This window comes from Megascapheus bottae, chromosome 10 (assembly GCF_031878675.1).
Source record: "Megascapheus bottae isolate mThoBot1 chromosome 10, mThoBot2.hap1, whole genome shotgun sequence".
In the NCBI taxonomy this organism is placed as follows: domain Eukaryota; kingdom Metazoa; phylum Chordata; class Mammalia; order Rodentia; family Geomyidae; genus Megascapheus; species Megascapheus bottae.
This window is the reverse complement of record NC_143518.1, coordinates 64,403,984-64,430,056: the sequence shown is the minus strand read 5'-3', so window position 1 is coordinate 64,430,056 and position 26,073 is coordinate 64,403,984. Positions and strand designations below refer to the sequence as shown.

Below are 26,073 nucleotides of genomic sequence, written 5' to 3'. Positions count from 1 at the left end.
CACCTTCGGGTGGTCCTGGGAGCCCCTTTGCCAGCCTCCAACTCCCCAGACAGGGGCGGCTCTTGCTGGCCTTCTTCACTCTTCTCACTCAGTGATGTCTTCACTTTTCCCCCAAGCCACCCACGGCACCCACATGAGCGGGGGCATTCGCACGGGGTCTCAGTTCCTCACGTGGGGATGCAGAGAGGCCGTGCAAGAATGCCCACCCTGGCAAACGGAAGCGTCGTTACACCACCACAACAGTGAGTGTGTGGTCAACGGAAATGCATGCCCTTCTCTACTCCAGTCTGAACCTGCTTCCTTCTGAATGAAGTCTGTACTGCTGCAGTGAGGAAAGAGCAAGCTGGGGTTTTCTCTTACAAGAGGCGGGGCTATGGTAATTACAGCACTGCTCAGGTCTTCTATCTAGATAAGACGTTCCAGCTCAAACAGATGAAGAAATTCCAGCCTCAGACAGACAAGAATTTTAAAAGTGGAGGCATATTTTAATGGCCTTTTCAAATAGTACCGACTGTCTCCTGTGCAGCTTCATTCAAATCAACAGTGGCATTGTGGGGGGGTGTCACTAAAATGAGGGACCTCCCCCACCAGCTTTCGGGGGCTCCGCTGTATGACCGCCATGGGCTACCTTGCACTGTGTGTGATGCTGTAAGATCTGCAACATAATGCACAGGTCATCTGGAAAATTCAGGCTCACTGGGTTATACACAGCTTCCCAAGCTGACAGGTTCCATTACACAGTGTGAATAAATCACTCATGAATATCACCACTCATCTTATTGGAAAATCTCCTAGAATTAGGCTGCTCTCAGGCTATGGAGACTGGCAGAGTCGAGTTTCCTAAATTTGATTTCTCAGTTGAAAGCTCACATCTTAAGACGGATAAACCAACCCTATTGGTGGTTTTCCCATAAGTTCGTTGACTTTCAGGAACCCCTTTCTTCCTCTCTCCACCTCTGGAGGGGCTGAAATTACAGCCACAGCCCACCACACTCGGCTGGCAGAGCTTGGTGTCACTGCCTGGATTCATAACAAGAGGCCTGCTGTGTGAACAGCAGGGAAAGCAGTATCTCAGCAACCTATGAAGCAGTGAGTTTGGAGGGGGGTGGGTTCCATTGCTGTGGGGTGCGTGTGTGCGTGCGTGCGTGTGCGTGTGTGTGTGCGTGCGTGCGTGTGTGTGTGTGTGTGTGTGTGTGTGTTTATTGCCTCAAACATACTAGACAAGTGTTCTATACCCTTAGCCTAGGACAATAGCCTTGATCTTGAAAACACAGTAAAAAGTAGAAGGCTTGTGTGAACCCAAATGGCCCAGGGAGAGCTCATTTTGAGAACTGAAACATCATATCTAGATGTAAGTGCAGAGCAAACCTGGAAAAGTAGGTTAAGTAAAATAAGTCAGGCTCAGAGAGACAGAGGATACCTGTTTTGTCTCACACGTGGAAGTCAGATCTAAATTACACACACACACACACACAGGTACTTAAATGTATTAAGTGAAGTATGGTCCATCTGGGGAGGGCTCCATGGCCTAAATCCTATGAACTCACTACCAGCTGAATAAAATGAGTGCCAGGAAGCAGGACCATGTACTGTCAGGGAGATGGGGTTGGCAGGGAGGGCAGAGGAATGAAGAGAGGAAAAGTGCAAGGACACAGCTGAAATAGTCAATGTCCACATATGAAAATGGAGCTAGGAAAACTGCAGGGCTGAGTGGGGTTGGAAAAGACGGGAGAGAACGCTGGAAGGGGTGGCACTGATCAAGATGCACTGTGCTCAAAAACTTGCGTGTTAAACTGGAAATCCCTTTGTACAACTACATAAGATAACTGAAATAAACAAAACAAACAAATGCAGGCTATGTAGATGAGCAAATACGATCTGTCAGTCATCAGCAGAAGACAGAAAACAAACATTGCTGTCCACAAAGACTCCAGCGCAGTCTCAGAGCGCTGACTATGGGGTCGTGCAGAGACGGGCTCTGCTGTGGGCAGACAGGAGAGGTTTCCCCTCCTAAAGTAACTGGTCCCACCGCCATGTTTCAGAGCCGTAACTGCTCTAGCTGCATCTGCCTCATCTCTGTGCCGGCCTGGGCTGCAAGAAGGGAGTAGGCCATACTTAGCAAGTTTGCTGAGAGGCTGCCTCTGCACAACTTTTCAGTGTGGGGTTCTGCCTCTCTTTCTCATAAATAGACAGACAGACAGAAGTTCACAGGGGCATAGAGAAAGATAGAGATATAGACACAAATAGATGTGTACATTTTCATTTAAGCATGGCATATAGAACAGTGCATATAACTAAAAGAAAATATTTTTACAATACTGAATTTTTTCTGTATTGGTGCTGGAGCTTGAATTCAAGTCTTCATACTTTTACTGGGCTTTTATGCTCACAGCTGGTATTCTATTTGACCCATGCTTTCAGTACAGCTTTTTGCTGGCTAACTAGAAATGGATTATCATGGACTTTCCTGCCCAGGCTGGCTTTGAACTTTCATCTTCCAGGGTTTATCTCCTAAAGAGCTAGGATTACAGGCATGAATCACCAGTGCCCAGCTTAGAATGCTGACCTTAACCTTCCAGCCATCTTAGGAGACAGATACTAGCACCGATTACTAATCATTGGGAAAATACAACTCAAAACCACACAGAGACACTAGTTTCACCCATTAGGGTCCTGGTTCTTAGAAGAAAGAATAAAACATGCATTGGAATGGACATAAAAAAATTGCAACTAGATTAGATGTACCATGGATGGAAATGTTAAAAAAACAAGCAAACAAATATAGCAGTTCCTCAGCAAACTAAAGCAGAATTACTACATAATCCAGAATTCCCCTATAATTCTGCTTTAGGGTCTGTGGGCAGAGGAAGTGAAAGCAGAATCTCAAAGGAGTCCTGCACGTATGTGCTCACCACAGTGCTATTCCCCAGAGCAAAAGGTGGGTTGTCCACGTATCCACCAAGAGGGAAGCAGACAGGCAAACGGTCTCTGTGAGTATCCCTATATGCTGAGCCTTGAAAAGACTGACAACTCTGGCATGGGGTAAAAGGATGAGCCCTGAGAACGTTCAAGAAAAAAAAGGAGAAGCCCTGTATGGCTCCATGGTGTGTGCTACTGACAAGGCAGAAGGCCTCCTCCAGGGCCGAGCCTGCAGATGGGGATGGAGTTTCAGCAGAAAGACCAAGACTCCTGGGGGCACACAGGAGAGACAGTCGCCCAGCAGCAGGGAGGGAGGGACTCGATGCTGTCCAACAGCTACAGCACTGAGCTGTGTGCTGTGCACGTGTTAACGCCAGTGGAAATTCTCCTTTCACCGTGGCTGGGCCACAGCTCCCCGGGGGACTCTGGGCGTCTCCACGGAGGCCCCGTCGGTGGCGGTGCAGGAAGGGCCTTCTCAGGTCAGTGCTGCACATGGAGCTGAAGCACATACCAGTGCCTTCCAGACAGGCTCTGCAAAGGAAGCCTGAGGTTCTGACAGACCACCGGCCCGAGCCTGCCCCGAGGGGACCCCAGCACCCCACGAGGTGGCCTCTCTCTCATTTTCAGTCCATGTTCATCTCCAGCCCCAGCCACGGGGCGTTTACCCCAGACCACGGGGCAGCACGACACAGTGGAAGCCTGACGTGACACGCCAGTTACAGAGAAGGGCCAGGCCCGGGGAAGCCTTCCTGGCAATGCAGGCTGGGCCAGTGAGCGGGGACAGGCGCAGACGCACAGGAGGCCTGCGTAAGCTCTAACCCTGTCACGTCCGAGCTGCTGGACCTTGTGCAGGCCACCTGACATGGCCAGGCTGGTTTTTGTCACCAGGTCAGGTCTGTGATCTGTTAGCTAGAGCCACAGGGAGCGTGAGAACCACAGGCGCCTGGGCTCAGTGGCCCAGGCAGAGCGATGGGAGCCACTGGATGCTTCAGGCTGGAGCAGGCAGGGCTTGGACCAGAGCTGGCTGGTTGCTTCTCTGTGTGCTTTCCCAGGGCTCCTTCCCCGGGCTTGCCCCGTCCCGGGCTCTGGATAAGCTATAAGCTATTGATAAGCTACTGTAAGTTAACTCTTTTGAGGCCTCTGGTGCAGCTCAATGATACCAAATTATCTCCAGAGGCCCCAGAATGGAGACGACTTTGCCTCTAAGGATGAACTCAAACAGATGCTGGCACACAACAATCTCGTTTTGATATTGTCTAGAATATGGCTAGATAAGGAGCAGACTTCAATTTCTCCATATTATATAGCAAGTTAAAAGAAATATCTGCATATCATAAAAGTTAAACACGAAAGCAAACCTTTAAAATTATAATTTCTCCTTTGTTTATACATAAGGAAAACAAGACAGAAAAAAGGCTGGGTGTTTCCAAAATGTTCTTTCAATAGAGTCTAACTTCTGAAGCACTTCCAACTACAAGACAGTAAAGTTTGACTCCTCTGGATTATTTCCAACATGTCCTCTCCTCAGCTGCATTGGATGTGAAGAGATTCAAGTCTGTACTCTGCTTCTTCTCTTCCCTTCAAAAAGTCCTCAAAGCCAGGCACAGTGGCTCACACCTGTCATCCTAGCTACTCAGGAGGCTGAGATCTGAGGATCAAGGTTCAAAGCCAGCCCAGGCACAAAAAGACCTTACACTCTCTTATCTCCAATTAACCTCTAGAAAATGGTGGGTTTGGCTCCAGGGTAAGGCGGTAGCCCAGAGCTGAAGAGCTCAGGGACAGCGCCCAGGCCCCACGACCCACCAAAAAAAAAAAAAAAAAAAAAAAAAAAGTCCTCAAATACCAGAAACAATTGGTCAGTGGACGTCGGCATTTTATCCATCCATTCCATAGTCCTGGCATGAGATAACTTCCATGCTGGGAGCGTGGCTCAGAGGTGGGGCTTGCGTCCATGTGTCCAGCGCATACAGGATCCAGGCTTCACCCCCCCACCACAAGAGAACTCAAGGAAGAAGGGGTGTACATAGGGAAGTCAGTGTTTGGGTGACATTCCTTTCATATATTCGGTGTTTGTTTTATCCTTATAGTATTGTTTAATTACCACTGGTGATTGTACTGAAAAAATGTCCTGATATACAATATGTATCTATCACCTACTATTTCTATTCATCTATCTTTCTATCATTAATCTACCTATTATCTATTCCATCATCTACCTATCATCTATCCGCATCTATTATCCATCCATCATTTACCAATTATCCTCTATCAATCTATTTATCACGGGTTATGTCAAGTTTCCCCAATTTGTGTCCACTGGAACTTTAGAGCCTGAAGTTATTTGGAAATAAGGTCTTTGTAGATATTAGTTAAGAATTGAGATGAAAAATCATGCTAGATTAGAATGTGCGCTGATTACAAAGAGGAAGAAACAGAGAGGCAAGAGGCCACATGGAGACAGAAGTAGAGGTCACAGGCATGTCCCCAAGCTGAGGAGTGCCACCAGTGCCCTGTCTGGAGGCACAGCCTGCCGACGCCTCGTCTCACACTTCTAGTCTCCAGAACTAGGAAAGAAGATGATTCGATTGTTTAAGGCCAACGTGTTTATAACAACGTATTTTGGCAGCCTAAACCCAATCTATTATCTTCCGTGTGCCTCCTTCTCCCTTCCCCTGAGCGTCCTCCATCTCCCCCCGTGGACTCGAGGCCTGGGGGAGGCTTAGGGAGGCGGCACCTAGGGAGGTGACCCTAGGTCACTGAGGCCTCACACTCAAAGGGGCCTAGGGGACCCGGAGCTCCTCTTCCTCTCTGTGCTTCTTAGCCACCATGAAGTGATTGGTTTCCTCGGCTGTTCCTCCACCTCCATGCTGTGCCTCACCACGGGCTCGACGGCGCCAGGGCCCAGTGACCTTCACCCAGACCTCTGACCTCTCCCCTCTTCTAAGCTGATTATCTGAGGTATTTTATGAAAGTGACACGAAGCGGGTGGACGGCTGCCCACCACGTGCATTCACAGCTCTGCTGCCGGGCCTGGGCTGCCACTCCCCTCACACACGCCATTCCCGAGGCCAAGTCCACAGTGCACTTCACTGGCTTGGGGTCTGGATTCAGCACCAGGTTTCTTTTAAATCACTGAAGTGATTCCAGTATGCAGTCAAAATGAGAACTTCTGCTTTCAGAGAAGGAAAGCTTTACATTTCTTGCTCCAGAATCTCTAGTCTTCTGCCTACTGAGCAGAAGACCTCTGCCCTGCTCCCCAGCCTTCAAAGTCTTCTAATCACGTCAGATCCAGGAGCATCAGAGGAGACCCGTCTGTGAAATGCCATCCCGTCAGGTCACGGGCTCGTGGAGAGGATGAGTTTCCTCTGCCCCCAGCCTGGAACGGTTTCAGCAGCACAAGACACTTCCGTAACAGGAATGACGAGGTGCCGATGGAGGGTGGTTGTGGCGCTTGCTGGGATGGCTGCAGGGCAGCAGAGGCCTCGGGGCCCCTCGCACACCACCCGTGCGGCGGGAGTCAGGCCTCAGCTGGTCTTGCCAGCTCCACAGCCAGCATGGCTCTGAGGCGGGCACGAAGCCCGTGTTCTTGGCCATCAGCTCATCAGCTCTCCTCTTCTTCCTCAGCCTTTCTGTCCGCAATTCTTTTGGGTTTTTTTTTTGGGGGGGGGTAGTCCTGGGGTTTGAACTCAGGGCCTGAGCCCTGTCCTTGGGCTTTCTCAAATCTAGAGCTCTACCACTTGAGCCACAGCACCACCTCCAGCTTTTTCTACGTATATGGTACCAAGGAACTGAACCCAGGTCTTCATGCATGCTAGGCGAGCACTCCACCACTAAGCCACACTCCCCGCTGCTCTGTCCTCAATTCTTGAAGCTTATTTTCTATGCTGCTCAAGCAAATGGGCACATATCTATTCCCCCTGAGTTCTGGGAGCAAGTGTCTGAGGGTCAGCTCTAGTGACCCCTGACCTCTGGCTATGGCCCCTCCTTGCCTTGGGATCCCATCCTCTGCTTTCCTCTATGAGGACTCTCCAGATGACATGATGACATGAGACTGCCCGCACAGGCCCAAACAATGTCTACCTGATGGACCCTCAGCCCCATCTGCAAAGCCCCTTCCACAGGGGGACGTAGCCACCCCCAGTGGCTGGGCTGGACATGGACATACCTGACTGCCAAGTTATTCTTTCCTCACCTGAGGACCCCAGCTAGACAGGAGTCCACAAAAAAGGTAAGAAAGAATCCAGGATCTCAGGCAAAAAGGGTATTTCTGAGGATAGATGTGATTTGTCTGGGGATATTTTGGAAACCTGAAAGAGCAAAAGCGTCCAGCATCTTCCTACTGGCACCCTGAGTGGTTACATGTGGTGTGGTAAGAGGTGCTTGGCTCCAGGGACTCCCCATCATCCACACAAAGGGTCCCGGGACCCCTGCTGGGAACTGGTCCTCGTCAACATCCTGGGTGACCCCAGCTGTGGAGGACCTAGGCCTCCCCTTCTTGCCTCCAGAACCTGGATTTTCAGATGTGTAACTATACCCCAAGTGTGACAAAGATACATGCTTCTTGTCCAGGGAAGAGCTGGGGCACAATCCAAGGGGGAGGGAAACAAGAGGATGGTGGGCAAGGAAAACAAGCAAGTTTTCAGGGCAGTCAACCGTCTCTGACTGGCTGGCCAGACCTTAAAGAGCTGAATATTTACTGCACAGAGTAATTACTGCAAGGCGGTGTCCACAGCAGGAGACGCTGGGTCTGCCAGAGCCTGGCTCTGCCCCAGGGCATCGGGTGACAGACACAACACAGGGCAAAGGATTCACAGCCAGGCCCCTCATCTCTTTATCTGTGATTTCCTCCCTCCTTGAACTCAGAGATGATGCATGAATTTCCCTCCTTCCCATGGGAAAGAGGCAATAGAACGCGAAAAACAATCTCACACTGGTGGCCTGCAGTAGTGGAAAGACAAGCTGGTGGCTTGCAGTAGTGGAAAGACAAGCTGGTGGCTTGCAGTAGTGGAAAGACAAGCTGGTGGCTTGCAGTAGTTGGCACCTGGCCTTTTGCCACAGCAGCTCACCCTCGTAAGGGCTGGATCCCATTTCTCCCCAACTCTGGCAGCAGCAGCGGGGCGTGGCTCCACCTCCATAGCTGGGAGGCCTTCCGGCTGCCCACTGTGCCTTAGGGTGCAGTAAATACTGACAAGGAAATCTAAGCCAGCATTAGTGATTCCTGCCTGCAATCCTAGCTACTCAGAAGGCTGAGATTTAAGGATCACAAGGATCACGGTTCAAACCCAGCCTAGGCAGGAAAGTCCAAAGACTCTTGTCTCCAATTAATTACCCATAAGACAGAGAAGGAGCTGTGACTCGAGTGGGAGAGGGCTAGCCTTGTGGAAAGAGGGGCAGGGGCAGCACCCAGGCCCTGAGGGCCTCCCCTCACCAGTACGAAAAAGAACAAAAAGGCAACTTTCATCCAAAATAGAGAAAGAAAATCAGAAAGATTGCAAAACTACCACAACAAAATGCACCAATATTTCCTAACCTTCATTTTTAGCAGCATCTCCCAGCTTTCAGCCTTATCCAGCTTTTTCTCCTACTGAGCATCTTCTGTGAAAACACTGGATCCAGGCTCTACACAGCTCTGAGCTCCCATGTAGCAGTGCAGTGATATGAGGAACCCAGGTAAGGGACAAAGACTAGTGTAATGTGAGCGGGGGTCAGGACCACTGGCCTATTGGGAATGTGGCCTGAGTAGAAAAGTGCTCACCAGAACATTTAACCCATGCTACAAAACCCTGCTATCAAATGGTAACACTTGCTACGTAAGTTAGAAGACATTAACAGTGGTTATCATTCGCCTGACGCAATATCACACTACCACTCAAGACCACATATACTTTTGTTTCTGCAGCGTCAGGAATGGAATCCGGAGCCTGCTGCATGCTGGGCAAGCGCTCTATTACTCGTCTGTATCCTCATCCCTAAAGATCGTACTCCAGAAAGAAAAGATAGCATGGGGAAAATCTATGAGGAGAGAAGCAGGCCAGAGGACTGAGGCTTCCCTCAGTTTTAAAAGTTGTGACTGTGTGTAACAATTGGAGGACATACACCCGATGTGTTACACAGTAGTTTTTAACTTTTCATATCATTTAGTTTTTGATTAAAACAATGCCTTTCTTTCTATGGTATATTTTCAAGCTGGCATATTTTAAGTAATACACAGTAAACCCCACAGCACCCCACAATGGAAAGCAGAGCTTTCTCCCTCTGGCTTTTGTGTGAGGGTGGACTGTCCCCCACAGGCAGCCCGTGTGCTGGCAGAAGCTGGGTTCTCCGCGGAGAGGCAGAACCACTGGCAGTGTGTGCCAGGAGAGGACCCGGACGCTGGGCCCCAGGCTCCCAGGCCCCTCCTCGCTCTCTTTAGCTTCCTGGCAGCAGGAAGACCGTTGTGTGCTGTCATATTTGCCACTGTGATGTCCAAAGGCGACAAAACCAAATAGCCATGGATGGAAAAAGCCAAAACTGCGAGCCAAGCAAAACTTTCCTCTTTATAAACAGATTATTTCCGGCAGATTCCTAGACGGTTATTTTCTGGATTAACTCCGAAACCTCTTCAAAGCATCCTTACTGGTCCCTTGGTACAATTATATGTTACATATTAAAAAAATATCTTAGATGGCCATGTAGTAGAACATATTTATATAAACAGCCCAGAAAATTCCATCCACATGTCAGCAGCTCAGCCCCTATCTATCAAAGCAGGAGTTCTGTCTGGTGCACTGAGCCTGAAAAGGAGTTGAAGGGTGGAGATGGCAAATGCACCACTCACCTGATATGGGTACAGGGTGACCCCATTGGTTCTTGACAGGGACCAGGCACTGTCCAGGTTCTGGTGAGCTGGAATGGCCACGGAGTTGAGGATGTTTCCATTGCTGGGACTGGTGGCCATCTGGATGCTGACCTTGGCCTGCTGGGTGGGGGAGCCATTCTTCTTCTCTAGCCCGCTGCTGACCCCCAGGCTGTTGGGCTTGCTGCTGTGCTTGTTGACCAGGCCTGTGTAGGTGGAGGGGGCATAGGCGGGGGGCACGAAGGCCCAGTCCCGGGGCTGGTGGAGGCCGCCCGCATGCCGCACGCTGGCCGGCACGGGGACCGGGGAGAGTGGCGGGGGAGAGCCGGGGGCCGCCTGCTCCAAGGCCAGCACCATCTGAATGGCCTCCTGCTTCAGCTGGTTCAGGTGTGTGGCACAAAGGTCACAGCGGTTGTCCCGGTCGTTCCACGCCTTCCGGGTGGTGTTGGGGACCTGAAGTTTGTCGTGAACCACGGCAGAGAAGGCGGGATCCTGGAGAGCACATGGGAGAAGGAAAGAAGGAAAGCCTGTAACTCAAGGCTGGCACGGAGAAGGCGCCCCGCAGAGGCTCAGCGCTTCAGGTTCTCCTGCGTGCAACCTGGCCCTGCCTAGGTGTCTGAGCACAGTGCGCAGAGGAGCGTCAAGGCAGCAAGCTGGGCCAGGGCGCGGGGCCGGGTCTCTCGTCCACACTGCTAACAGCAAGGCACCTACTTGTGACAGGAGCAGAGATTCTGCTCTCAGAAACTTTGGAGCCCAGCGAACCTCAGCCATGAATCAGTCAGTGTTCATCTGCGCACAGCCAGCTGGCCACATCTGTGTCTGTGAATCTGACCACCTGCCCCATTTCAACCCCCCCGAGACCCCACTTTCCCATGAGCTTCAGCCCCAGAGATGACCCTCAACCCTCCAGCTCAAGCTGCGCCGGATACTCGGGAGTGACAGGCGGCAGGATTGTGAGTTCAAGGACAACCAGGGCTACTGCACTGATGAGACCCTATCTCAAAAATGAGATTTTTTTTTTAAGGGGCTGTTGTTCATGTGTTCCAATGCTTGTCTCACACAAAGCCCTGGTTTCAATTCTCAGTATTACAAAACAAAACCCAAAAAAAAACAAAAAACAACAACAACAACAAAAAAACCAAACCCTACCACCAAAAGAAAAAGCATTTAAAATCAGAAGCCTCTCTAGCATAAAACAGAAATCAATGTTCTAATTGACTTGTTTTGATTTTCACCGAAATGCAGAGTTACACACAGAAACAGCCCTGGGCGTGTTGATGGGTCTGGAGTGTGTCTAGGTTCTTGTTCCCTTGACCTTGGGGGGCTGTGAGTCCTGGACAACTCACTTCGTCTCTCTGACCCTCTCACTGGCCACACAGGCAGACAAGAGCCTGGGACCTGCGTGTGTGGACAGAGGTGCTGCAGCACGCCAGGGCCTGACTGAACTTTCCGGGGCTCCTCCTGGGCATGAGGTGAAAACCTGCCCTTCTCAAGTCTGCTGTGGCTCTTATGGGGAGAAGCCCCACCAGGCTTCATGGGGTGTGCTGGGGTGAGTGGGGGGGCAGGAAGAGAGGTGATGGGAGGGTAGTTGTTAATTACAACCTGTCTGGGTTTGGGGCCCCAGTGTTGTCTCCCTCGCTGCCCCTCCGCTCTCAGTGATCACCCTACTCATAAATCAAGAACCCTCCTCCCCCAGAAGGGGCAGGGAGCGGCTCACGAGGCACAGACTCTGGCAGCTGTAGGAGGTCAAGGTTGACCAGAGAAGCCAGGGCGGCCCAGGAGCCTCCTCTGACGACACCGAATATCCCGACACTACTCCACGAGTCTTCACGTCAACAGCCACCACATCTCCACCGATGCCCTCATGGGAGAGGGAGTTGTTTGTTTCTGCAGAGTAACAGGGCTTTCTAAGGAATGTCATTTATTCAAAAGGAATTTGTTTGGCTTTCCAAATGTACTACGATACAGCTTCTTGCTTTTTCATATGACATGCCTAATAAGAATTTTTCCTTATCAACCAAGTTTCCTTATCAAAAAATATTTGAAAATGTCATTTTTAATGACCATATGGTATTTTCTTCCCCACGATTCCCTTATTTATTCCCACATCCCATGGCATAATTTAAGATAACACAAGAAAACTGGGGAATGGCATTTTTGTGCAATTCACAACCAGCAGTGTGTGCTTTCAAGTCACCAAACTATTCTGTCTCAAGAATCAGGAAAGGAACTGATTTTTCAGAAAATGTATTATTCAGCCAGTCGTCTGGGAGAGGTGGCATTAGGGAGAGCGGTGGTAGAAGTGGGCGTGGGGCCTGGACACGAGTGCCAGCCTCTGAACTTGACTGACATGGCGCCCTGTGCTGAGAAGCGCTTTTCTCTTCTCGCCTTGGTTTTTACCCTTTTTTCAGCCTGCTGCTTTTCAGAAACTATACCAAATAGGTAATGTTGATGTCCAACATGCCAGGCACTGCCCGCCCCCCGAAGGGGCATCTGAGGATCCCTGAGGACAGTCCCTGTCCTGTATAGGGTCAAAGCCAGGGACACTTTCTTGGGTCCTGGACTCACACACACCACACCCTTTGTTGCCCCTGCAGTCCTATCTGTGGGGCTCACAGATGCCATATCAGCACAGACACACCATGGAGCCCTGTGCTCCCCCTGGCTCTCCTCCACGCATGCCTGTGCCAACTAACACCAGCCCTGGAAGAGCCACAGAAGAGCACCCACTACTGAGCCTCCCATCCCCATGGCAGCCTGGACAGCCAAGGCAGAGCTCCACGGGAGGTACAAGAAGCAACCACCGGCCAATGTCCAAGAGTCGTCCCTCCAACCCCAAGAGTGCCTCCGTCCTCCGCAGACCTTGATGGGTCAGGAGACATCGGATGAAAACCTCGGTACCTTTCCTGTGCTTTGCTCCAGACATAGCATAACTAACGAGCTTTTCCAGCAGTCCTGGACTCCGGGCTGCCCTTGGACAGGCACAGGGCTGCACACCTGGCTGCTCATGGACCCAGGACCCTTGTGCTGTGACCTCAGGAAACAAGTCACTCACAAGCTGAACTCCCCTTTTAATGCCTTGATTTTTACCTCAGTGCACATAAAAAATTAGGCCCCTAGATAATATTTTCATCCAAAAATTTTAAGTTTAGTTTTGTATTCAAAGTACTCTCATCTCTCCAAGAAATACAGAAAACCATTCTTCTCCCATCTCCCATCAGAAGAGGAAGGGGGAAAGGCCCAGAAAGAAGGTTAGGGACAAATGCCGCTAAGGCTCGGACACCAAATCTGCCGAAGCAGTGAAGGCCCACGAAGACCTGGACTCCAGCATGCTACGGGGAAGCCATGCTCAGGAGATGGTGGAACCTTAAAAGGTGGGGCCTGGTGGGAGGTCTTTTGGTCATTGGGAAATGTCTTTGATAAGAACTCTCTTTCCCCACTCCTCTCTTTCCTTCCCTCCCACCAGGAAGTAGTTAGTTTTGCTCTGCCCTGGGTCCCCAACACTACCATCTTGCACCCACCCCTAGAAAGCAAGGAGCCCATTCAATCATGGAATTATGGAACCTATGAACCTTGACCCAACAATCAGCTGACTAGCACGGTCACTTAGTAGACAACTGCCATGAAATGAGAACTGTCCGGCCTGGCCCTCCCTTCACGGATTCTTCACTGGCTTCTGTGAATCTGCTCATCTTTTCCCAAGTAACAGTAACAGCCCAATTCCTCAACAAGAAAACAGGAGACCTCACCCAGAGGAGAATTCTGGACCAGCCCAACACTACTGACTCACAGAAAGCAGGAAGCTGCTCCAGCCAGAACAGCCAGTGGCCCCGAGGCATGAGGAGGGACTGGCAAGGAGGGCTGCGGGGTCTGTGGGGCTCAGGCAAGAAAATGCAAGTGAGCGGCCAGGCCCGCAAAGCCATTTCCTCATGTCTCGGTTGCCTCCCATTCCATCCCATCCTCGGAGGGACAGGTTGCCTAGCAATAAATGCCAGTGTCACTGGGTGTACGGGGTGTTTTTCTGCATTCTTTTCTCAGAATAGTGCTTCAAGTATGTTCCTACAAAACGCCTGGGCCCACGGTGAAGGCCAGCGCTGGCCTCAGCCTCCAGCATGGGTCCTACATTTCCTGCTGGTGTTTGCTTCTGGTTTATTTTTCTAGTACCTCTGATGACAAGCTCAACAAGATTTAAGTTATTCTCCAAAGGCAGCTCCTTCCCACTTGGTTCCTAAGCTTTCTTGCTCCACAAATGGTGTCCCAAGAGCTGCAGAGGGAGGATAGGGCCCTGAGAATGACATGGATTTTGCTCTCCCACAGATCAATGGAGCTTACCTTCACACTTCTTCCATCCTTCCGCACTAGGGTTTGCAAGTTCCCACCCCTGCCCTCTGCCCTCTGCCCTCCAGGGCTCAGTGCCCTTCCCTTCGGAGACCCTCCAAGCTTTCACAGCAAAGGCAACTGTCCCCAACGAACGGCTCTCTCCTACACAGGCGCGATGGACTTGAAGGTCTGCGAATCTTTGGTAGATCTGAACACCAGCACCCCCTCCTCCCTCGGGACTCAATGGTCCGACCCGAGTTAAACACCTCCCAGAGAAGTGATCTCCTCCTCCGCCATACTTCCAGAGGAAGACAGAGATCGTTCAGCCAGATCTGAATGGTCACTGCCGGGAGGACAGCTTAACCTTGAGGTCACAGACACTCCTCTGCTCCTCCTCCACGGTCTCCCCGACATTCTGCCTTTCCACATGTGCCTGGGCTAGCCACCCAGAGTGTTTTGCCTGTCGCCTCCATCCAGCAGGAATGACTGTGGCCTGAGTGTCAGTATCCACAGACCATGACTAAGGCCTGTGCCTCCCTGGAGCGGAGCCGGAGAGGCAATGACTGAGACACAGCAATGGCAGCGCAGCCCAGCGGCTGTCATGTCCACCGGAGTCTCCTCCCCTCCTGAGATGACTTCCTTTGTGTTGACTGCCAAGCCAGCAGTGACGTTGGTGGATCTTGTCTATAACTGAAGGGACTGAAGGAGGCTGCCGATTGCTGGGAGTGACAGTAGGCCCTCGGGAGAGCGCCGGGGTCCACAGCCCTACACCTCGAGTGCAAATCTCCGAGGAACCCCTCTGGCTGGACCCCCAGGTCTGCAGCCAGGCTCACAGTCAGCTCTTCCTCCAGTACAGGTGATCACGTACACGAGCCATTCCCACGTGGGTCCTGGCATGCGCAGAGCATCAATGTAATGCTGGGTAATGAGCTGAGAGATACAGAGAAAGAAAAAACCACCACCAGGAAAAAACTGTGAAATGTCAGATGCAAGTTGTACACAGGAATGTGAACTAACCCAGGGCAGCGGCTGCACCGCCGGAGCCATTCTGCTGGGCACTGCAGCACAGGGATGCACCAGTGACGAAGGGTGATGTGTGGCTGTGGTCCAGTCCCAGGAGGCTGGAGGGAACGCGGTTTGTGGAACCCTTTAAAAAGTTCTCTCCGCTTTGGACTAAACTCCCAACCCATAACTACGCAGGCCGCACACTCCAAGACCGGCCATCGAGACAGCTGCGAGGAACCCGAGCTCCGACGCCAAATAAACAGATCGTGACACATGGGTCGCAATCAGAGGTGGCACACCAGTGCGCCCGGCAGTGTGACTCTCACAAATAAGCTCTTCTTTTCTGCAACCCTTACAGTGACACTGCCGAAGATGATGGTGACGGTAGTGGTGGTGGTGACGTCAACAGTCTTTCAGCTTACTTCTAAACAGAAGACTCAGCAAACCCTGCTCAAATGTTAAAGGAAGAGGACTAAAAGCCAGGGACCAGGGCTCATTCCTGTAATCCTAGCTTCCCGGGAGGCTGGGATCTGAGAATTATGGATTAAAACCAGCCAAGGGAGAAAAGTCCAGGAAACGTTTTTTTTCTCCAATTAACCAGATGGCATAAGGTCAGCCTTGAAGAAAAACACCAAGGGCCAGCATCTAGGTTAAGCCCCAGGACCAGTACAAAATCAAAGCAGGTAGGGATGGGAGAAAAGAGAACACATGGTCTTTACCCAATCCTCTTACATTTAGGCAAGACAACATCTTCTCCAAAAACACAACACTAAGAACGAGCCCTTGGAGTTCCAGATCTGTCTCCTGAATTGCCCCTGCCCGATTCTTGGTTTCAAAGGATGAAATCATCTACACACTGTTCATCTCCTTGGCACTTGAGAGCATTCTTCTCCCTGGACCATCAACCGAATGAAGCTTGTGTGTTTTTTCTTCAAACCTTCACAGAGGCTTTGCTAGATACTGGGCTGGACTCACGGGACTCACAGGCCCCTCCCACCCCCACTCGTGCCAGAGCCTCCTGGGAGCTCCCTGTCTCTGCCCAGGAGAGATAATTTCATGTTAGTGTATCTCCAAACCTGAAAATCTTGTTCTCTAGTCTATACCTTGGCTCTGGGCAAATAGAATCCACTCACAAACAGATTAAGAGCTTATGATCAAAGAGTAGACCCCCTACTAATTGCTTAAAAGGTTACCCTTAACTTTCAAGTTCATGTTCAACATGACACCCATGACAAGTGCTGGACTCCACAAATCTAAGCCCTCACTAAGATTCCAGCACAACACACTGAAATCTGTCTAGGCAGCTTTTCTTATGGGTGAGCTTGGATGCACCATCAGACGGCAAATGAAATTGTTTCCACTGTGGAAGTAGCTGTGTTTGTATAAGATGATTGCGGACTCTGCTAATTATCGAATTACAAAATCATCTAATGCTCTGTTCCCTTGAACTGATTCTATACACATGACCACAGGAGCATGTGCGGGGCTCTGTTTCTCTGAGTTCACTTGAAAAAGATGAAACGTCCAAAACTTGTTAGTGGTGATATCATTTCCAAAAGATGAGGTTTTAGCAGAAAATCTCAGTCTGGACCCTGTCCCACAACAAACTTGAGTGCGTGGGGTCAAGGGGGATGAGTCCTCTCCACAGGACCTTGTCAGCCCTCTGCCCCAACGTCCTATGGGACGAGCGGTGGCACCAGTGTGGCTCCACTGTCACTGCCTGCCGGGTCTCTGCTCAGGCCGTCCTGCCTTGATGGGTCTTCTCGCGTGGACACCTCTGGGGTGGGGACTGTGCTCGCTGGGGGAGGGGTGGCCTCCTGTGCCTGCACATGCCCAAATGTGTCAAGTGCAGACTTTACTTGCACAGCACTTACTGTCCATCACACAGCCACCAAGCTGAAGACAGGCATCTTGCTCGTTCATCCCGGGCCCTGCCGCTCCCCCACGACTCACGCATCACACTCAGCGAACACACACTTCCTTATGAGAGTCGGGCCTGTTCTATCTGCACCATCGGGGCGCATTCCGCAGGGGCAGAGACCATGCCAAAGCCCTCGTGTCGCGGCAGGAGCAGCTCCTGCTCCCCAGGGTCCACTCACAGACAGCAGCCAGCCTGGCCCCTCAGGTCTTAAACCTGCATCCACTTCACGGGCCACCCTCTTCCCAGAGCTAGTCGACTGCTGGTCCTGACTGCCTGGTCTCCAACCTCGGCCTCTGCCACGGACCACTCTGTCCCCCGCTGCGGCCCTGCCCCTGTCCCGTGCCCTCCGACCATGGCCCCTGCCGTTGGCTCTGTGAAGTCTACCGTATCCGCCGCACCAGCCTTCTCACCGCTCCTCCAACTTGGCCTCTGTGTCCCTGCGTAGAAAGCTCTGCTGGTGGCATCCTGGCATCCCCTGGTGGCCCTCCCCTTGGGGGTGCTGCAATACCACTTCTGCCATGAGACTCGCCTGCTCGAAGAGGTGACTTCAAAGCACTGAGGACACAGCACGGGCCTCTGTCTGCCAGCACACTGCCTCATCTGAAACCCTCGGCCTTTCCCCGGCCCTGGCTCCCGGTGGCCTGGCTCTGATGCCGCAGCACACTGGGAATCTATCTGCCCCCCACCCTGGAAGGGGTGCCGACATCCCATGGCACAGACAGCATCAAGTGTCCTCCAGTGTTCAGGACTACAGCGTACCCTCTGCACTGTGCTGAGGCAGGGACCTTGACCTCTGGCCATTCCTCCTCCCAGCTCTCACGAGAAGGGACCCACTCTCCCCCAGCCCCTCCCCTCCTCTCCACAGGCCAAGTCGGGGTGGTCTCTGTCCAGACGCTGCTTCTGGTCTTCTCTCCCTGGGCTCCTTGGGTATGGAGACTTGGAACCTTGGAAAGCACTCTCTTCAGGACCAGATTGTCCGGTGAAGTGGCAGTAAGTGGGGGGGAGAGGTAGGGAGGTAAAGGCCTTCTTTCTGGCTAGTGAAACCTTACATCATGGGCCTCCTGTCCCAGCCTCCACCCTTCCCTCATTCCTCCTGGTGAGGATGCTGCCGCGTGAGCCCCTGGCATGTGGCTGGCACAGTGCCCAAGCTCTTGGGGGGCTGGTGGGGAGCCTGCCATTGGCATGGAGGGTCTGTGAGGAGACAGCTGAGCAGTGTCTACAGAAGCCCACCAAGCCTCTGGTAGAGAAAGAATCAGCATGACAGACGACAAAGCCATCTCCAAGAGGCAATGTGGTTCCATTACAGAAGAGGACACGAGGCGGCTCTGTTTCTGCAACGCTGCGTTCACGGCGCTGGACCCGCACCCAGCTTGGGCCGGCCTGCTGCGGAGGGAAACCAAAGGCATAAGAGCCTGGGGCTGCGCCGAGAGCTAAGCGGCACCTCTGTTTTCACTCGGTCAGCACAGCATGTGCCGGGCAGAGAGGACAGAGCATCATGGAACAGAGGCCAAGGCACACGGGACCTGCACTTCCCGGATTCCACCTGTGCCGCCCAAGTCCAACCCTTTCCTCTCAGTGCTGTTTGCCTGCTTGTGTGGGGGCAGAGGGTCGTACTGGGGCCCCCTCCTCCGCTCCTCTCAGAAAGAGCTCGGCCCGGAAACTCACTGGCCTAGATAAGCACATCACAGAGCCAGAAGGATGGGGTCCCACCAGCATCACCATACCTGTCCACCCCTCCCCCAGGGAGCTGGCACCCCTCCCCCTCCCCCAGGGAGCTGGCACCCCTCCCCCCAGCATCAGTTCATGGCCCCCCGTCCAGTGCAGCCACCAGCTAATGCACATGAACGAAGGGGAAACAGGTAGCATCCTCAATGCAGACCCAACTTCATTAAGGCCCCGCAGGCAGGCAAGGGTCTCCAGACCTGACCATAGGCCTATCCATGACTGGGCAGGCAGTGCCACCCTGCCAGCTCTCGCAGGCCTGCCTGGCAGCAGGCTAGCAGACTTGGCCGGGGGTGAACTGCTGCTGTACTTCCAGATGCCGCTACAGGGCCTAAAGCCTACCAGGCCAAGGTATCACATGAAAGAGAGGTCGGGAGCAAGCCAGGGCCCTGTCCCTCTTCTTGAGTCATTCTAAACACAGGAACCTTGCTTGACAGAGCAGAGCTCTGCCTATCTGCTGCCCTGTGAAGCTAGTGATTTATTTTTTTAAACTCATTTATTACTTGCTTGCTTAACTTTTTTTTTTTTTTGCCAGTCCTGGGCTTGAGCTCAGGGCCTGGGCACTGTCCTTGGACTTTCTCAAGGCTAGAGCTCTACCACTTGAGCCTCAGCACCACTTCCGGCTTTTTTCTATGTGTGTGGTACCGAGGAATCGAATCCGGGTCTTCGTGCATGCTAGGCAAGCACTCTACCACTAGGCCAAACTCCCAGCCCCTTGCTTAACTTTTTGAGACAGGGTCTCCTGTGAGCCCAGGCTGGTCTCAAGTTGCTGAGCTGAAGCATTCCTCCTGCCTCAGCCACCCAAGTAACGAAGACTACAGGGATGCACAACTGCATCCGGCCGTCTTCAGACTTTTTAAAGGGTCTCCGTGACTTCTTCAACAGATCCTCAAGAAACAGCTTGCATAGGCTGGTTCACATACACTGCCCACATACGCCTACCAACCACAGAAGAAATGTAAACCAACAACCATTAGACCACCCAAATCTGTGACGCGCTACATCTTATGAACAGGAGGAACAGCCCTAATGGAAACGACAACAAAGCAGTCTGTGAACAATCTGGAGTCCGATGGGGCCCATGTCACATCTCCTACACACACACATATGCACACGGCCCTCCCATGTGCACTCATATGCAAGCATGCATGTGTATGAGCACACGCACGTGTGCACACGTGCACACACAAACACACACACACGCGCACACACACACACACACACACACACACAGTCATAGTGTTTGGAGATGGCTATCCAGGGATCATACCCAGAGATCTGTCATAGGCCTGGAATCTGGATTCACCTTGAAGCAGAAGACCAGAGACGTCCCCTGAGTCGGGCCTGCAGGACCAGCAGCTGGCCTCTCAAAACAGACTAGGTGGCAAACCCCCTGCCCACTGGGGCATGTGTGGTTCGTCAATGCTCAGGGCAGCTGTCCCCGGGCTTTGATGGCACCAGGTCCCACACTGGGGCTCCCTTTGGTCAAAGACAGGCATTCCCAGTCAGGACACACTGCCCAGTGCCCAGGGCAGAGGCCCAAGCACTGGAGAGGAGCCCTGGACTAGGTTGAGACTGCCGTCCACACTGTTCTTACAAGCTGCTGCAGTCCTTACGATGTGGAAGTGTCCATGCTGGCCTCGGGGGGTTCCCAGAAGTCAGACGTGAAAGGGGTCCACAATGGCCACGGGGCTGTCTGGGAGTCTGTGTCCATGCCAGCCACACACTCAGAGATGCATCTCTGTGAGCTAGGGCTCTCCACAGGGGGTGGATTGGCACAGGGGGCGCGGGGAGGGAAACAGGAATCTTCAGAAAGGAGGAGGCTGGGACAAGGCCATGTCCTCACCTTTACCTGGCCACTGCGCAGACTGATGGCTTTGCCCTGCCTGGGTCATCCCAGGAAAGCCACACACGCCTCTGCCAGGCGGAGCTGGCACATGGCCCAGCCTCAGGTGAGTCCAGAAACCACACACCAGACTAGCTACCTTACAACCACCGCTGAATCAGATGACTCATTCAGGAAGTGTGAATGACAATCATTTACACACAAAACAGTCTACACTCGCAACTGCAGGATCGAGGGTTACTCATAAGACTTTTCAGAACTCCAGCTGGACCCGGCGGCTCGTGCCCACAATCCTAGCTACTAGGGAAGCAGACCTAGAGAGGATCACACTTTGGTACAACCTGAGCAAAACGCTGTTGAGACCCCCATCTTAACCAGCCAGCTGAGCATGGTGAAGTAACCCCAGCCACAGAGAGGCACAGCTGGGAAGACGACAGATCCCCATCCAAACACCGACCTAAGACAAAAAGTACTAGGGGGTATGGCTCAGTGGTAGAGCACCTCCCTAGCAAGAAGCCCCGAGTTCAAAATTAAAGAAATGATAAAAAAACAAAGGACAGTTATTTGGGGAGCTTGGTTTTGTGCACGGGCTCTGGAGCGTCTTCTCCCTCTGCGTCCGACACAGATATGCCCATGTTACTCCTGCTGTCTTCTCTTTTCTTCTCATTTTATTTTTTATTATCGAGGTAATGTATAGAGGGGTTACAGTTACATTTGTAGTACTACTCACACGTTGATACCCCTTCTCATGTTTTGTCCCCGTTTCCCTCCCCTCTACGTCTGCTGTCTTTAAGAGCTGATATAAAGGCCAGCTCTGACGAGTGAATTGATTAAGACCAGATCTTTCCCCATTTTACTTACTTTGTCTACAGCTAGTATACGCTAATTTATTGTTTATTAAAGCCTGGCCTTGTTCCTGAGAATTTAATTCATCAAGCCATATCATTGAGGAATTATTTAAAAGTCTTTTAAACCCTCGGTAGTTAATATTGGGCTAGATTTGGGGCTATTTTTTCCTGTTAAGTAATTCAACAGTAAAGAATACTGTGCAGGGGCTGCGACTGTAGCCTAGTGGTAGAGTGCCTGCCTACAATGCACGAAGCCCTGGGTTTAATTCCTTGGTACTACACACATAGAAAAAGCCAGAAATGGTGTGGTGGCTCAAGCGGTAGAGCACAAGTCTTAAAAAAGCTCAAGGACAGTGCCCAGGCCCTGAGTTCAAACCCCAGGACTGGCAAAAAAAAAAAAAAAAAAAGGAATACCATGTATTCCAAAGGAATACAAACAGAAAGATGGGTTTGGGTTTGAAGAGGCTTCCTTTTAAAAGTACACTGGTCCTGGAGCAAAACTATAACCATTTCACATTGTTATTTAAATAATTTCTGCTTATTATCAACTGACCATATGGCTTCTTGGTGGTTAACTGGAGATAAGAGTCTCACAGACTTTTTTCGGCCTGGACTGGCTTCCAACTGCAATCCTCAGGTCTCAGCCTCTTGAGTAGCTAGGATTATAGGGCATAAACCACTGGCGCCAGGTTTTAGACACTTTTTTTTAGCAATGTGTCAGCCTGCTGCAAGCTCACGCCATCACAGGGTCTCTCCTTCAGAGCATCTCACCAAGAGAGGCTAGGGAAGTTGTTTCTCAAATTCAGTCTAAACAAACTTATAGTGAAGGCTAACACCTGGGACATGTGTTTTGGGGTTGTTTCTCGCCAATGTAAACATCGCCCTAAGCCCTTAATCTGTAAATCCTCATCTCCAGGTCCCCCTCCAAACCTGTCACTCCCTGTGCCCCCCGCCCCACCACCGTCTTCCCCTCTATTCCTCTCGGGGAGAAGTCAGTGGGCTGTGTCAACGGGGCCAGCACTGGATTCTTATCTAAATAAACTTGTTGGCATCACTGAAAAACTGGGGAACCATCTCCCTCCCCGACTCCAAGTCCTGGGGTTAGGAGAATGGTATTCCAGACAAAAGATAAAGCAAGAAGATCACAGATGAGGTCACCTGGGGGTGACACTCCCCCTTCCACTGACCTGAAACTACATCTTGCAGCTCTCCTAGCTAACATTCCAGGAAGTAATCTAAAACTATCTGCAGAACCCTTCCCGCTGAGAACCGGGGTCTCCAGCACTGCTCCCCTGGCTCTGAAGCAGCTAAAATCATTACCACCACACTCGGGTCATTCACAAGTTCTAGTACATGCTGCAACAGGAGGTGAGGGCCTGGAAGGCTCCAGAAGCTCAGGGAGGAAGTGCTCTGGCAGGGAGGGCGGGATCTGGAGCGCCCTCCAGTGGCTCGGCTCACGGAACCCTGCTGGAGATGGGCCTCCCTGGGGGACAGCACAGGTCCTTGGGGCTTAGCTTGTGGGGCCCCTGCTCTCCTCCCATCTCAGCCGTTGTGGACTTGCCACAGGCCCAAAGCAATGTGCCAACAAACCATGGACTGAATCTTCAAAAAAAAAAAAAAAACTAAGCTAAAATAAACCTTTCCTCTCTTGCAGCTGGTTTTCATCCACGTTTGTTACAGTAATGGAAAGCAGACGAACCCAGACTGGGTCCAAGCAAACAAAGAAAAACACAAAACAACAACAGAACCATCAAGGCAATAAACACAGTGCCTCCCAAACCCGCTGTTGCCCACTGGGCGGAGAGCAGCATCTCTCACACGATGACCAACATCACAGAGGGGGGCTGGGAACACCCCCACCCTGGCTCCCACAGCACCCTATGTGAAGTGCAGCACAGCATGCCCCTCCCTGGCTGATCCTGCTCATTCCCCCTGGCTGGGCCCCACCTCTGCACCCCCCCCCTTTCCCTTCACCTTCAGATCTTAGCCTCACCCCCAGAGAGGCTTCCCCAAAAGTCTTGAACCTCTCACAACCGTAGCTGTGTAACTGGATAAGTCACTGCTTAGCGTCTCTTCTGGTCATCTTCATCTCATCACTTTCTCCCGTTCTCAGGACAGGTAAGATCACAATAGGTCTTACAAATAGGAGCGGGCCAGTAGCGTTTACCTTACAGGTGGCAGGATCAAAACTGCTCATGCTAGTGAATGAGTGAACAAATGACGTGTCACCGGGGACCATTCAGGACAAGGAGGTGGGGTTGGCTGGGCCTGGAGAAAGGCAGCGGTGGCCTCATTTATAGAGCAGCGGGACCTTGCAAGAGCATATGTGCCATTGGCGTGCTCTCCCGAATTCATTACAGAGGCCCCTCACTCCTCGCAGCCAGCACCAGTGAGAAGATTCCAGATCACACCCTAGACTCTGAGACCCACACAGAAGTCTGGGCACTGAGCCCTCCATGTCCCCGTTTCCCCCCTGGGAAAAACAATGCTACAAATTCAGGCCACCAGGCCATCAAGGACCAGCCCCCAGCGTCCTGCGGCATGCCAGGCAAAGTGACAATCCAACAGAGAAAGTATGTGGCTCTCCACACACCTCAAACAGCCACTGTGGAGTCCTCGGGATGACCTAGCCGTCACACGTTAAGACCACGAGGGGCAGGGACTCCTACCTCTACTCCTGTCATTCAGGAGGCTGAGCTCCGAGAATCATAGTTTGGAGCCAGCCTTGCCATGGAAGTCCATGATACTCTTATCTCCAATTAACTACCAAAAAGCCTGTAGTAAAGCTGTGGTGCAAGGGGTACAGCACCAGCCTTGAATGAAAAAGCTCAGAAACAGCACCCAAGCTCTGAGTTGGAGCCTCAGTATCTGCACGCATGCGCACGCGTGCATACACACACACACACACACACACACACACACACACACACACACACACTCTACCGGGATGTACAACCTCATAGATATACCAGAAACCACTAACTATAAACTTTAAGGATTTTATGCTACGCCATCCACATTGTATCAGTCAAATGGTATAATCACAACTCGTGTCTTAGTATCTGTTTTAATGATAATCTACGTATTTTCCCTGAGTCCATGCTTGCAGATGCTTTGTGGAGAGGGCTCGACCTGGGAATTAAACTCAGGGACATAAGCAGAAACCCAAGAGGAATCCAAATCTAGACCAGGATTGGCCAAGGAGCTGTGAGGACCACGCACAGACTTTCAGTCTGTAGATACATGGCATAGTCATTCAACTCTGGGAGAGAGGAAGGGAGAGTTGCCATGGACCAATCTGGAGATGATGAGCAAATAAAACCTCACAGATCAGAATGAGCAGCAGGAGGATTGGGCCTCCGTCATAATTTCTGTATATACCGGCTGTATATAATGAAAATATATTCTCTTTAAGAGTCTGAAAAACCAGTCCTAAAAAATTAGAAGAGCGGGCCGGGAGTGTGGCCTAGTGGTAGAGCGCTTGCCTCGCATGCACAAAGACCTGGGTTCAATTCCTCGGTACCACCTACAGAGAAAAAAGCCAGAACTGGTGCTGAGGCTCAAGTGACAGAGCTCTAGCTTGAGGAAAGGCCAAAGGGACATTAGCTGTCCCTTTGCTGGATCTGTCTTTGTGGTCATCTGCAGATGAGGTCTGGGGAGGGAGCAGGGAATGGCGAAGGCCTGGCTGAGAGGAGTGACACAAGTGAAGAGGCTCGGGTTTGTCACCGGGTTTGTCACCTGGCGTGGCTATTCTGTGGCCACCAGACTAGGTTCTCATTTCTCACTTCTGCCCTCAGATGAGTTATGAGAACATGCCACTTTGTGTGCTGTCCACACCTACTCACATGCCCCTGCTTATTATCCGCCTGGGATGGGCTGGGAGTTTGGCCTAGTCGAGGAGTGCTTGCCTAGCATGCATGAAGACCGGGGTTTGATTCCTTGGTACCACACACACAGGAAAAGCCACAAGTGGTTCTGTGGCTCAAGTGGTAGAGCTCTAGCTTGAGGAAAGGCCAAGGACAGTGCTCAGGCCCTGAGTTCAAGCCCCAGGACTGGCAAAAAAAAAAAAGTATTATCCACCTGGAAAAGACTGAATTCCCATGGGCCAGCCTCCATCTAATATACTTAGAATGCATCAGTCAATAAAGAAAGGATAAAAAATAAGCGCCAAACTATATATATATATATATATATATATATATATATATATATCACACACACACACACACACACACACACACACACAGAGCTATCAGGAGCTTACTTTATTACAAGTCAATTAAACAAATCTATAAATTACCTGTTACCCTAAAGTCAAGATAGATAAAACTGTTAAACATGAATGGCCCTAAACAAGGTCTCTCTCTCTCTCTCTCTCTCTCTCTCTCTCTCTCTCTCTCTCTCTCTCTCACACACACACACACACACACACACACTCCTGCTTTATAACCCTCCCCTCCTTCCCTCCTCCCTTCCCCCTCCCCCAAGCTCCAGGGACAGGAGGGGATTGAGGAGACTGCAGGGTTCCGGCCTGTTCCTGGATCATTTAAGACTGCTTACTCAACAGTTAATGAGACCATAAATCACTGGGATCTGGGAGGTGAACCAAAAATCCTACATAGGTTTCAATTTCAGTGCAAACAGATTAATTAACAAA

At 51.4% G+C, this 26,073-nt stretch overlaps 1 protein-coding gene across 1 annotated transcript in view; it reads right to left on the bottom strand.

Moving 5' to 3' along the window:
* Kif26b (kinesin family member 26B) overlaps positions 1-26,073 on the bottom strand; it is a 268,481-nt gene that overhangs the window by 153,024 nt on the left and 89,384 nt on the right. Inside the window, exon 3 of the mRNA XM_090341527.1 lies at positions 9,737-10,246. Coding sequence (XP_090197653.1) covers positions 9,737-10,246 — 510 coding nt within the window. The remainder of the gene's footprint in view (positions 1-9,736; positions 10,247-26,073) is intronic.